The 14,030-nt window shown below is 46.1% G+C and overlaps 1 protein-coding gene across 1 annotated transcript in view; it reads left to right on the top strand.

Moving 5' to 3' along the window:
• The window catches only part of LOC127038882 (uncharacterized), a 152,577-nt gene extending 140,186 nt beyond the window's left edge, over window positions 1–12,391 (top strand). The window contains exons 3-6 of the mRNA XM_050931954.1: window positions 7,852–8,002; window positions 9,520–9,726; window positions 10,790–10,979; window positions 12,226–12,391. Coding sequence (XP_050787911.1) covers window positions 7,852–8,002; window positions 9,520–9,726; window positions 10,790–10,979; window positions 12,226–12,391 — 714 coding nt within the window. The remainder of the gene's footprint in view (window positions 1–7,851; window positions 8,003–9,519; window positions 9,727–10,789; window positions 10,980–12,225) is intronic.
• Window positions 12,392–14,030: the final 1,639 nt, after the last annotated feature.

Genomic DNA, 14,030 nt, shown 5'->3' with positions numbered 1-14,030 from the left:
TCTGCAGTGGCAGCTAGCATTCAAGCCATGGGCACACAGACTAACTTTCTAGTGCCTCCTTCAAATTCTTTCCTCCTGCAATCTGTGCTTCTCTGTCCAGGTTCCATGCAGGTTGCCTCACACCAGATGATCCTCTTTGACTGAAGGTATGAAATACTAAAATCAAAATAGTTATTCAGTGTTTCACTGCAGGCTCACCAAGGCCAAGTAAGACTGGGGTGGTGACAGTCCTGTATTGAATCAGCTACCAAATAATATTTACCCACTCCTCCAAATTGCTTCTCAGTGGCACCTCTACATGCTCATTTCACCTAGAGCACTTTCAGATGGCACCAGTATCCCCAGGAAGAGCTGCTTTGAGGAAGTGAGCACTTACTGTCATGCAAGCAAATGGTGCTGAGAGGAGATCTAGGAATGAATAGCAAGGGGTGTTGCGAGTAGAAACTGTATTGCATTTGTAAGGCTGTGGAGTGGGAATAAAAGGAAGGCATGAGTGTTGCAGGCTCGGACTGAGGAGCATGGAAGATTTTGCAAGTCAGGACTGTCAGAGCCATGTGCACTGCTTGGGGCTGCAATCTCAAGGACAGTGCAAGTCAGGAATAGCAGAGATTAGAGTACTGGGGGGGACGGAGGTAGAGGTGGGGGCAATATTCCTGATTTTAGTTAGTGTTAAATAAGCATTCAGATCTAGCAGATTGAGCCCAGATTCACCTCTCCCCAAAAGATCCCAAAATGGCGGTTCTGTATCAGCAGCAGTGGGTTCTCCTCGACTAGCAAACACCATTCAGCGTTCATCCAACGTGCACTCCTCTGCTGTTAAAACGTCCCTGCCCTTTATTTTTTCCAAAGCCATCTGTTCCACAGCCAGCCAGCCCCAGACGGGATAGGTGGATTGAGTGCTCTTGAAAAGACTCAGCATTTCACTCACTGCTTGCCAAAAACGCCCCTGCAACAAAGAGGCACCCAGAGCCCTGCCAACTGCGGATTGTGTTAAATCACCTGAAACAGTGCAATGGGCTCCTGGCAGTCCATGCACAAACAAAGGGCCTGGCAAGCCTTTTTCCAAGCCTTAGGACTGGGGCAGGCAAGGGTATCGAGCTTAAAAACAATGACTGGACCAGGGCATTTCTTTTCTGTAAGGAAAATAGTCGATTAAGTGGGAAGAAACAGGTGGGAAAGAGAGAGGAGAGCTGTTTGAAAGCAGCCTGAATGGTGGGGTTTGGACAAGTCCTTATTGAAACGAGAAGCTTGTACTTCAAAGGCAGGCAAGTGTTGTGCCAGCTTCCTCCCACTCAGTTCTCTGCCAACACACCTCGGCCCTGACCTATGGCACTTCCTGTTAGTCCAGTACTGATGCCCTGACACTGGCTGCTCATGCAGCTTAATCCTGGTGGTCAGCCCCTGCTGCTGGTTCAGCCCTTACCACAGCAGCCAATGCACCGAGCTACTGCTGCACCTCTACTGCCAACCCTCACGGCAGCCTGGGCTCCTCAGTCCTGACAATTCCAAATAGTCCTTCGTCTTGCAAACCCGAGCCTGCACCCTGCTCTGCTTTAATGCACTCCCAGTCGTCCGTCTGTCCACGTGTTCACAAAGCGTTCAGCACCACCGCAGCGTTTGACCTGACTCTCAGTTCTCCCTGGTGTGCCAGTCCTGGGCTTTGCCAAAAGTCTCCGGCCTTGCAATAGCCCCTTTGATTCTATTTTTTGGCCTTCTTCATAGCACACCCAAATATTTAGATGCTTATTCATACTGACCCTCCAAACCTTTTGAGAAGCACCCATCACTGGTCTGGTGGAACTGGGATATTAATCCCCCTCCTCAGCGTATCGTCTTGTGGGCAGAGGGAGTTAGAGTGAAGAAGTAAATATGGAAAAACAGCTGAGATCATCCCTCTGCTGCTGCTACTGAGCTGAGTGGGGTGAATCCAGGAGGAAGTTATTCCGCTATCACTGGATCTCTGAGCCAAATGACTCATCACCGTGCTGCCCAGTACCAAAGGCTGTACAGAGCAGTCTGGGAATGCTCGACACCCTTGAAAGAAACACAGGGCTTGCTTGCCAAAAGTTGTTAGAGTTTTTTTTTACTGCTCTGCCACACCTGCTGCCTGAAACTGCATTTTGGTTCCTGTAACTTCCAGCCTGGCAGAATCTAGTGTATGGAATCACAGAAGCCAAGCACCTACAGCCTAGTTCTGGTCTCAGTTACTCTGGTGTAAATCTGCAGTAACACCTGCAGTAGAGTTATTCCAGATTTACACCGGCACCAAGGAACTCAGAATTTGGCCCTGCAGTTTGAAGAGGAGAGAGGCTCCCAGTCCCATTTATCACTACTCAGTGAGAGCCACCAGGAAGTCCCGGGGAGGGAGGCTAAAGTGTGATAAAAACAAAACAATTTTGCCTGGCTGAATATGAAACACTGTCTACCAAAGTCCAGACCCAAATTCCACTCAGTCAGGGCTGGTGCTACCATTAAGGCAAACTAAGTGGTTGCCTAGGGTGCCAAGATTTGGGGCGCCAAAAAGCGGTGCCCCCAATTTTTTTTTTACAGTGGTTCCTCCCCAAGCGCACAGTCGGTGCTCCACTTCTCCCACCTCCCAGGCTTGCAGCGCCAATCAGCTGTTCGGTACCGCAAGCCTGGGAGGTGGGAGAATTAGAGCGGGGGCGGCGTGCTCGGGGAGGAGGCGGAGCAGAGGTGAGCTGGGGTGAGGAGGTGCTGCACGGCTCCCCAGGGGGGGAAGCTGCCACGGGGGGGTATGCCTCACGGTGAGGTGGGGGGAGGGGAGCTGCCACAGGGCTGGGGGCAGGGGGGAGGTTGCAAGGTGGAAGTTTCGCCTAGGGTGCGAATCTTCCTTGCACCGGCCCTGCACTCACTCCTTACTGAGACAGAGCATCCATACATATCAATGGAGAAAGAACAAGGACTTGGGGATTTGCCTCTCCAATAATACTTGGCATCTTTATAGCACCTGTTGTCCAAAGGGCTCTCCAAACATCTCCCGATACAGTAGGCTCTCTAAGAATTAGCATGTTCATTTCACAGGTGGGCACAGAGGTTTAGGCTAGGACCCAGATGGTTCTGTCTCATGCTTAATAATGTCCTGCCAGCTGCACCTCCCTGAAAAGACCACAGCAGGATGTGGAAGGCCCCCGGCACTTAGTGATGTATTTTGTGCAAACCATTTTCATTTTGATAGAAAAATATACGTACCTTTTCCTGCTTCATAGGCCTTTATCCTGGCTCATGACACAGTAACACACAAACCACTCCGTGTAAAATCTGCTTTTCTATAATCTGGGAATTTTCATGGTTGGAAAATGGCTGGAGTTTCATTTCAGCTCTGCTCCGCTGGTTTGTTTTTTGGTTCACCCGTAGTATCTTTATATCCAGTTCTACCCTTCCCACCTTCGTCAGATGAGGTGAAAACTGTGCTCCCTGCAGTGTGACATCCCTAAGATTATATGCAGCCCCACCTCTGACTAGTGGGGGTTACAAGGAAATGGATTGAGGCTAAATTATCCCATAACTGCCTACTGCAGAGGTTCATGCACCTTCCTCAGAAGCATCTGGTTCTGGCCACTGTCAGAAACAGGACACTGGAGTAGATGGACCATAGGTCTGATCCACTCTGGCAATTCCTGTGTTCCTGCAGGCCAAGAGGTTAATGAGATGCTGAGAGGCAGATATGCTCAGTTACCACCCGAGAAATCTCTCTTGGTCTGTTTCTGCCGGAGAAGGGCAGTTCAGCACCTTCAATATCCAACGTATTGGAGGGAGGGGGCTGTAATGAGATCTTGTCTTAGCTGATGTAGGGGAGAGAGCTGTGTGCTGAGCCCTGGCTCGGTGATTACGAGCACTAGTGACGTAGGTCAGTTGCTGTGAATTTACACCACACAGGAACACAGGCATGAAAGTATATCTGCCAGGACACTCTCAGGCAGGGCGGGTGACTCCCACATAAATAATGCAACTGGGATTTTAACCTCTGGCTGCTAGAAACCCGAGCAGTGGGAAAGGCGGTACACAAGAGCTGTTTGCTTTGCTTTTCCCTGCTTCCTTATACACTGATTCTCATTTTGCTTAAGCTGGTCTGCCTGGCCGAAAGTGACGTTACTTCATGATTTGGTGGGTCATAAGTTGCAGCTGAAAATCCAGAAGTTCAGATTCTTCTGAGCCTTAAACATAGTTTAGAAGAAACAGGGAGAGGTAAAAAAGAGAAAGAGAGAAAGAATTTCCAAGTTAAATGATTGGTGCATCTCAAGGGCCTGATCCAAAGCTCATTGAAGCCAATGGGAGTCTTTCCATTGACTTCACTGGATTTTGGACCAGGCTGTGATGGTGCAAGGACACACACACTTGTTCAGACAGCTTTTGCACTGAACAACAATGGCTCTACCCACAAAAGACTTGATTTTCAGTGATGTGGAGCCCCTACAGCTCCCGTTGATCTCAAGCAGAATTCAGGGTGCTCAATGCTTTGGCAAATGCAGCCCATTGTGATAATGGTGGTTTGATGAAATTGTGAACAGTGACTTCCGTTCAGGTGCCCTTGTACAATGTTCTGACCTTCTTGTTTATCTGACCCAAACAAGAGGGGGTTGCATTCCCCCAAAGGCTGGAATTTCAAGATCATTTTATAGCCAAAGTACCGTATATACAAGCAAAGTACTGTAAGAAGAATTTCCCGTATCCTTCCTCAGTGTGCAGGAAGGAGGTGGTGCTGGTTTCGTCACATCCTTGCCGGGTTGATGGTTCCATTAGGAGACCGGAACGGAACTTCCCCAAAGTTCTAAGTTCAGATCTGAGGTTGTGGTTTGACCCAGAATAGAGCTGCCCTGAAAGTCAGCCCCAAGGCATGAAACCAGACTTGAGGCCTCTTCTTTCTCTACCTCCAACACTTTGTTCCAGAGGTTTGGTTTGGGCCCATCACCAAGTTTAATGTTGCGAGGGATGCAGTTGTCCAGTCACAGAATCATAGAAATGTCAGGCTGGATGGGACCTTGGGAGGTCATCTAGTCCAGCCCCCAGTGCTGAGGCAGGACCAATGAGAAGGAGGTGGTAGGGGAAGTGGCCTGTTCCCTCAATGGGAGGCACTCTTGCTTTCTCTGACAATCGCAAGATGTGTAGGATGCAGTAGATCAAGTAGGAATCTTTTTTCCAGGACCAATACTAGCAACACAACACATGTGAGCAGCGGCATGATGGTTTCTTTGCCTTTGGCTTTCTCTGGCTGCAGATAGCCTTATTCAGGAGGATATTTAGGACCCAATCTTTGACTCTGGCCAAATCAGGCCGCTCCCTTTGTATGTTGCACTTGAGACTAATGCCAGAGCTATACAAGAAAGGGACACTTTGCTAAGCACATATGTACAGCTTGCTGTACTCCCTGGCTATCGAATATCTCAAATCTTGAATCCAGAATATTGAGAAACCTCTCCTGAAAACTTGCTACCCATATTCTATAGGAAGAAAATCCCCATTAGAATGTAATATAAACATCTCACAGCAGTTGTGGATGCAGCTTGCTTCTGGGTGTCAACTGCATTCCTCATTACTGGGAGACACAAGAGTGAAGTCTGCATTAATTACTCAGCATCTCAAAGTGCTTTATAGGCATTAATTAAATCCTGGGAGGATTTTACAGATGAGAAAATTGAGGCACAGAGGAGCAAAGTGACTTGCCCCAGGACACACAGTGTGTCAGTGGCAGAGCTAGAGGAGGCCTTCCTCACTCCCTATCCCCTGCTTTAACCACACAAACACTCATCTTCCTCCAAGAGGTTGGCTTCATCCACTCAAAGAGTGCTTAACCCCATAAAAAAGGCATCTTCTGGGAAGATTGCTGCTGTCAGAAAGTGCAAATGCCACGCTAGAAAAAAATAAAATATAATCAATGTCTACAGTGCCAGCTACATCTCGGCTGTTACTCTGCATTTGTGGCCAGCTTTATTAAAACATTGTTTCCTGAGAAACACGCTTCACTGACCGAGCAAGAAAACAGGGCAATCAGAATGTATGAGCTGCCATCACAAGTCACTACTAAAACTATCTTTGAATGAAAGAGATTCTCTGGATAGTCCAACTCTCCCACAGCCAGTATCCGGAGAAAACGCCATACTGTCACCCAATGGCTCAGGCTGGTATTCCATCATTCAGTGCATTTCTATCAGCCCTAAGTGTTCGTTTCAGAACAGTTCCTGTTGAATGGAGCATTGCTATTCATCTAAACACAAGGATGATCTGTACCATATGGAAACAGTCCAGACTTTTCACATAAGCTACCCAGACAGTAGTTTTCCCTCCCAGCTCTGTATCTTTCTATAGGGGGAAACAATAATATTTCCAGGGGAGATTTAATACAAAAACACAATGTTGCTCATAGACAGGCGTCATCTTTCCCAGCAGAAAAAATTACCATAGGATGCTCACACTGCCTGCTGCTTTCATTAATCTATTTAATGAAGCCAGTCCATCAAATGGATAGAGCAGAAGGCAGAGAATCGAGATACCTGGCTCCTATTTCTGTCTCTGCAACTTACTTGCTGTATCAGCTTGAGCAAATTTGTTGCTCTCTCTCTGTGCCTTGGTCTCTGTGTTTAATGGGGAAGCTCATTTCTATACAAAATGTTGAGTGCCCCGCATGAATAGTGCCGTGTAAGTGCAAAGCAGTATTAGTTCATCAGTCCTATTTTAAGTTTTTTAAGGAATCCTTCAAATAATCATGCAATTTAATATTTTTATTAATATTAATTTTATCTGTTTGGATTTTTTCTTTGTATTTGGTACAGTGCTCTTATGGCAAAAGAGAATGATAACCTTATTGTCTATGCTGGGGTGGGTGTGTTATTCCTTACATAAATCTGGATACATCTTATAATCTAGAACTAGAGTAGAATACTTCTCTTTCATGCTGTCATTGCATCAATAGATCTTGTAAGACTTTTTGGGAGAACATAGACAAACATTTTTAGTAGAAACATTCCAACCATAAACTTCTTAAGCAACAATGTAACACCAGGCAACCACACTACAGCGCTCTGAAAACAAATTACTCAAATTTGGTTTTTGCAGCTTTTCTTGTCACCGAGAACTTTTTGATGGTGCAATTTCCTGCTGTTTTCCTTGTATTTATACACAGTAGCCTGTATCTGTATAGTATAGTATAGAACAGTACTTGTACTTCTATAGCATGTTTTAGTACAGGGTCTCTAAGTACTTTACAGACAGTTAATTCAACCTGCCTTCATGACTCTGGGAGGAAGGTATATATTCCCCTTCATTTTACATATGAGAAAACAAAGGCACAGGGTGTTAAAGTGAATTTCAAGTCAGAATCCAGAAATCCTGAACCCTCAGGCCTTCCTGTGCTCTAACAATTAGGCATCACTTCCCAGAAGGAGTAGCACCTATCGGAAGTATTTGCAATATCACAGGTTGCTGTCCTCCCACTCTGTGGTTTTCCTATACGACTCGGTAAAATGTGGGTGGCTTGACCATGAGATGTGTAGACCAGGAAGTTGGAAGGTACACAAGGGCGAGGTTCTGGCTTGTTCTGTATGAGCCAAGCACTTGAGCTAATCAGGCACATCAAGCACGAATGGGAAAATACAGAGAAGGTTGCTGAAGGTCACTGTGACCTCCAGGAAGAAATGCCAGAGTATTCACACTGGCTTGGCACCTCCTCATTCAGGGATGCTGGGCCAAGCCAGAGCTCAAATTGAGTTTGGGCCAGACTCCGGCTTTCACTGACTTTGCTCACTCTCCTTTCTAGGAAAAAAGTTTTGTCTTGAGAAAAAACAGACAGGGCTTGATGCTGGATTTTCCTTCTTTCCTCCTTGTATTTTGATTCAGGAGGAGCTGCAGATGCTCCGAGGGAAGAAACTGTCCATACAGAGCAGACTTCAGGATCCTGACTACCGGTGGCAGCTGCGGATGAGGTTTCTAGAGCAGGCAAAGAGTTACATAGGTGTGCCCTACGCCAAGAAGTATCACGAGCCAGGCAGTAAGTGTAGACCCTTTCAGCCTTTTCCCTGATGAAGCAGGTTTTGTGACTACTGTCTCTGGTGATAGCCTACTGATGGTTCATGCCTTCCTTAGGCCACAAATGAATGGCAACTTCTCTTCTTTGGCAGTTAAAGTCAGGCGTGAGATTAAGGATGTCTAATTTGGCCTATCTATATTCATGTTACCCCAGCTTAGATTCCATCATTATCATCATCCTCATTATGGTAGCACCTAGAAGCCCCATCAGAGATCAGAGGGCCATTGTGTTAAGAGTTGTACATACACCTGGTTAGAGAGAAGTTAGAATCTAAATAAACAAAAGGTGGAAGGGGAAACTGAGGCACGGAGCAGTGAAGTGACTTGCCCAGGATCAGTGGCAGGGTTGGGAATAAAACCTGGGTCTCCTAACTCACACTCCAGTGCATTATCCATTGAACATGCTCCTTTAGACATCCCTAGACTAACATCTACTTACTATCAGGCACCCCATCTAGGAACTTTGATTCCTTTGAACTCAGTGGACCAAAGAGGTCAAATGCTCCTCTTTCATCCCAAGCAGTTCTACTGACCAGACATTGGCTGGTTTGACACATCTCTCAGAGAGACACAAAAGAGGAGTGGAGCAACAAAAGTAGCCAGCTAGATGTTTAGAGTTCCTAAGTGTTTTTCAAAATGTTGAAATGTAAATGAAAGTGGCATTTTTCATTTTAAAAATTTCAATGAAAAATTTCCCACCATCTCCAAAGCTTCAATTCCACATAATCCGCGTTACATCTGAAACGTCTACATAGATCCTGTGGATTTGATGAGGCCATAGAACTAGCAACGAGTGAACCTTTTTTGTCTAGAAGTTAAGTTTGAATAAACGTCCTACAGTTAAGGTGATTTTGCCAAATCTAATCCAGCATATCCAAACTTCTTAGATCTGCAAAACTGGGCTGGAAGTCTCATGGGATTCCTGCTATTCAGTCAAGATGGAAATGCCATGAAAAAAGACATCCTTGTAGTATTTTGGCACTTCACATTCCAGTTGTAAGTGCCATCCTGAAATGCAGAGGCAGCACAAATCAGAAACAATGGGGGGGGGGGGGAGAAATATCAGAACTGCAAAAAGGTCGAGTTCAGGTTTGGTTCCAGAAATGGGTGGAGATTCTAGGACGTGGCATTGAGGCCAGTAGCTGGGAATTATGGTTTTATCCACATTAAGAACATAGAATGTGGGTCAGACCAAAGGTCTATCTAGCCCAGTATCCAATGGCCAATGCCAGGTGCCCCAGAGGGAATGAACAGAACAGGGAATCATCAAGTGATCCATCCCCTGTCGCTCATTCCCAGCTTCTGGCAAACAGAAGAACAATATACATTGGTGTGCCTGCCCCTGAATTATTGTGCAAAGCTGCCCCTCACTGCATCTTTTCTCACCAAAGGGACTCTCTCGTCCTCCTGCTGGATAAAAATAGAGATTCCTTTGTCGTCTTGCCCACCTACTAGTGATGTACTTGCCTTGCTCCCCAGCTCCAGAGTACGAATCCCCATTCTTCCTGGATTGCTGCGGACTGATTCGAAGGGTGATGCGTGACTTACAATCGGAATTTGGCTTTTGCATCGGCCCAGGAAACCAGGCATATCAGTACGATACACTCCCCATCACTCTGCCCAGTGAGGAGCACATGAAGCCGGGAGACCTCATCTTCATTTCAGGAACGTACTTCGACCCAGAACGTAATGTTGACAAAGATATCTATCCATCCATCCTCTATGTACCTCTATCTATCCATTTATCCATCCATCCTCACATGTACTCCCACCCCCTTTCATATCTGTTCATCCATCCTTACCCATACATACCACCTCCATCTAGCCATCCTCATATGTACCCCACATGTGTACCCCTCATCCATCTAACCTCAGAGAGAAGCATACAACACAGCTGGGAGGGAAGGATGGCTCAGTGGTTTGAGCATTGGCCTGCTAAACCCCGGGTTCTGAGTTCACTCTGGGGAAGCATTTAGGGATCTGGGGCAAAAATCTGTTTAGGGTTTGGTCCTGCTTTGAGCAGGGGGTTGGACTAGATGACCTTCTCAGGTCCCTTCCACCCCTGATATTCTGTGATACTGTTACAGTAGCCATGAGCCACCACACAAAGCTAGACACACAGAGCTGTGAATTTGGATTTGAATGATCCAGGTTAAATGAAGTAATAACACTCCCAAATTTGAACACCTTTCTGGAATTAAACTTAAAACAAACATTTTGTGAATTCTGATTATGTGGGTTGGGCTGGTTTTGGCCATTCTCATGACTACCTTTGCAATTGCTGATGGAATCAGACCAGAAAGGCACTTTTTTTGTGTGGAGATTTTCAGCCATATCTTTCCAAATTTTCAGTGCAATTGTGAGAATTTCACAAAAAGTTGCCAGTTGAAGTTGTTTTTACTGGATGGCTGTTTGGTGGCCTGTATGCCATGAGTTTGCTGAGCCTGTTGGACAGGTTTTCACATCAGAAACAGCTCCAATCCATTTGGCTGTCCTCCTGGGAGTTCTTGGTGGGGGCAGTCTCTGAGGAGGGATGAATGACTAAATGGATATGGAGACTAAACTGGCCTCTCAGCAGCAAGGGTAGTCCTTTCTGGTCAAGGCAAGACACACTGATTGAACAGTGACACTGTCTGTCAGTGCCATTTCTATGGATAGAAAGTCTCCAAGGCTGTCAGCCCATTACTTCCCAGAACGCAGTTTTAAAGGCAACTTTGAAAAATGCACAGTCACTTCCTTGTCATTGCAGGAAGGAGGCAATTCCATGACATTGTCCACGTGGAGATCTGGCTGGGGTCTGGTGAGCGCAGCCTGGGGGCCAGGTGGAAAAGGGGCAGACTGCAGATCTTTGATTCCTACAGGTTTGTCTCTCCCTCCTACGGAGACATGGAATATCACTTCAAGTCCATTGAAACTTGGCTCCAAGGCACCTGTGTCAGGCAAGCATCGCTGGCTTTCTTGATATATACAGTACATCTCAGCCTGGGATGCCTGAGGCTGACAATCTCATGATCAAAGGGTGTCCCGAGATATTTTTCCATGTCAGTTGCCAGGGTTTTTGGTGTGGTTCTGTTCTAAAACATGGCAGGAGAAAATGGCCCCTTCCTATCCCAGAGGCCTGTTTCCTGGGCCAATTTCTGTCTTACATTGCAACTCCTTTATTCTACTCTAAAATTGCAAAGAGGCAATAAAGAATCCAACACCGGGGAGTTCATCGTGTGGCTTAGAGCTTCCAGAACATCTCTGCCCTGCTCCCCCTCAAAGCACCCGGGTATGGGTCATGCCAGAGTTAGGAGATAGAGGGAGGGAGGGAACCTGCTGCTTTCTGGCTTTTCTTGGCTGGCATACCAGCACCTAGGGGAGTGTGACAAACTGGCGCAGTTTAGAGCAGCCTTGAGGCTACTTGGAGGCAGTCTGGGAAGGAATTGTCCTATTTAGAATCAGATTATGCAGCCTGGCCCATCCTTTCCACTAGAACATTGCTCCCTAACAGCCCCAGAAAACCCCAAGAAATGGTTAGTCCTGGCCAGTGCCCTAAGGACTTTTGAATCCTAGCCCAGTCTCTCCTCCTGTTTGACCATGCAGTGAAGCTACAGGGCCCAGTTCGCAACAGGCACAGTGCCATTGACTTGCCCCTTTGCACTCCAGTGAACTTGCCCACAGTGTTAAACTGGGGACATGACATTCACCTTTATGGCAGCAGAGAGGTTATAAACACAAGTTCCTTCAATCCAAGATCAAGCCAGCCCTGGCCAAACACTAGATCAGAAAGGACTCATACAGAATGACGTGGCCAGTAGATTTAGTTTTCGTATAAAAGCTTCTTTCCACTCTCCTCCATCTCCCAATACTTTCCTGTCTCTAACTCTCCCTCTAAAGTCTTTTTGTGCTAGCCGGGGGTTTCCTTAGCTTCCCACCTAATAGCAGAAGTGCAAGTGCTACCTTAGTTAGTTAACTCATTCCAGTTTATCCTGGAGGCCAACTTGTGACCGCAGTTTTGTTGAATTCAGCTTGTGGTCCAGTGCTTTTTGATCACATTCATCATTCGGGGTTTGGTGCTATGTTGTAAGCAGCATTTGATAAACCAAAAAGCGATTGTTACTATTCTGCTGGCACCTGCTGTATAATTTTACAAAACCGCCAAGAGGTATTACATTGGCCCCTTTCTGATGTTTCACCTTGCAGTATCTTGAGCCTTATCTGGGGATTCAAATTCAAAGATGTTATTATGATTTCAAAGACCTTTGTTGCTATTGAAAGATGCAACTTAGCTGTTGCTGCACAAATAGGCCACAAATTATTATTTGAAATTCAGTGGAAATTCATTCAGAAATGCCAGATAACCTCATAACAACCACCACGTATTGAATCTTAACCCAGAATGTTTCATAGCACAATTAGAAGACCAGGATTGGAGGCTTTCGTTATTAGTAATCCTAATTTTCTGTGGGAAAAGAGTGTGTTATGATGATTTTTTAAAAACTGTAAATGCTTAATTTTTCTCCAAGAACCATTTAATTTCTATCAATTGTTCATTCCAACAGCATTTCATTGCATTTTGCAAAGTCACTAATTCTGGTCTTCAGTTATTGCAACCAAGAGAGATGAACTACCTGCTTCTGCTTGGACAACGATAGAATATAATATCCTCAGATGGGGTCAACTGGTGTAGCACCATTGACTGCAGTAGAGATATGCGGATTTATAGCAGCTGAGGACCTAGTCCTCTTGATATAAATATTATCCTTGAGGTTTTATTCACCTTACTGAGGCAAAACTCCCCCATGCCGCTGCAAAGGAGAAGCCACTGCTATTATACATCTACACGTACAGGTAGAACTTCTAATTTCCAAAACACTCTCCAGATCAGATCCTTGAATAGGTTCAAGGAGCATGTAGTGCAGGTTAGAAGGGTGTGTGTGTGTAATGGTGATGTAAAGCTTGTCTTTGCACTTCCCCAGCCCTGGGCTGCCACATGCCAGGTCAGCCCCCTGGCATGTTAGAGCAGCCTGACGAAGGCTGTAAATGACATCAGCTGACAATGCCCCGGAGTGACCGAAAGAGCAGCCTTGGATTGGCGAATTGGAGGGAAGCCCTGGCCACTTTCCTTTTAGGTTGGCCATGCCCCCATGCTAGCTGCAGGGATTGAGGCAGCCTAGTCCCCACTACACTGGCTGTAAACTACTGGAAGATTCCCCCAAATTGGGATGATTCTACAGAGTTCAGTTACACCAGCTCCGAGGGTAGGTTCCACAGGCAGTAAGACATAAAACACCCACCCTGCACCCAACAATCTGAGCCACCTTGTTCTTCTACCTGTCATTTGTACCGAAAGAAAGAACCAGCCATGAGCCAAAGAACCACCAATGACCTCCACTATACACAGTTTAGGAACCTCCAGTATTTTAGTGCTATACATTATTCTACTAAATTCGTGGATAAACATTTTGGGACAGATGACTACATGGTGATCCAAAGAGCTTGCATATACGCATATGCACAGGCAGGTCTAATGACTGCCTACACCAGCAGGTACTAAGCATACCGTTACGTAATCTGAACGTGCCTATGTCAGTCGTTTGCCCAGGCGGTGCCCGTTTTGAACTGTACCTACTGCAACATACTGAAAAGTATCAGCGTTGAGATGTGAAAAATGTCAGGAGAGAGGAAGCGTTGAGCAATGAGATCAGTGACTGCATTTAAAGGACAGGTACACCACGATCAAAATCCATATTGGCAGCCACTCTGAGTCTAATGTTATCAGGTGACGAGTGAGTGGTGGTGCAGGGGAAAGGAAAGGAATGAGCTTTTACTGTTTGCTTCTGAGTGACAGCAAAAGTGGGTGTGGTATCTGTCAACCCAGGTGAAGCCTGACCTTTCGAAGACTTGAAGATGACCATGGAGGACTGAGTTGAAACAAGCCAGGCAACAGGAGTTCCAACCACCAAACTGGTTTCCCTATCTCTCTGCTACACACACTCACTCTGATG

Source organism: Gopherus flavomarginatus, chromosome 21, assembly GCF_025201925.1.
Source record: "Gopherus flavomarginatus isolate rGopFla2 chromosome 21, rGopFla2.mat.asm, whole genome shotgun sequence".
NCBI classification, from domain to species: Eukaryota; Metazoa; Chordata; order Testudines; family Testudinidae; genus Gopherus; species Gopherus flavomarginatus.
The sequence above is the reverse complement of the archived record's forward strand: the minus strand, read 5'-3'. Positions and strand labels throughout refer to the sequence as shown.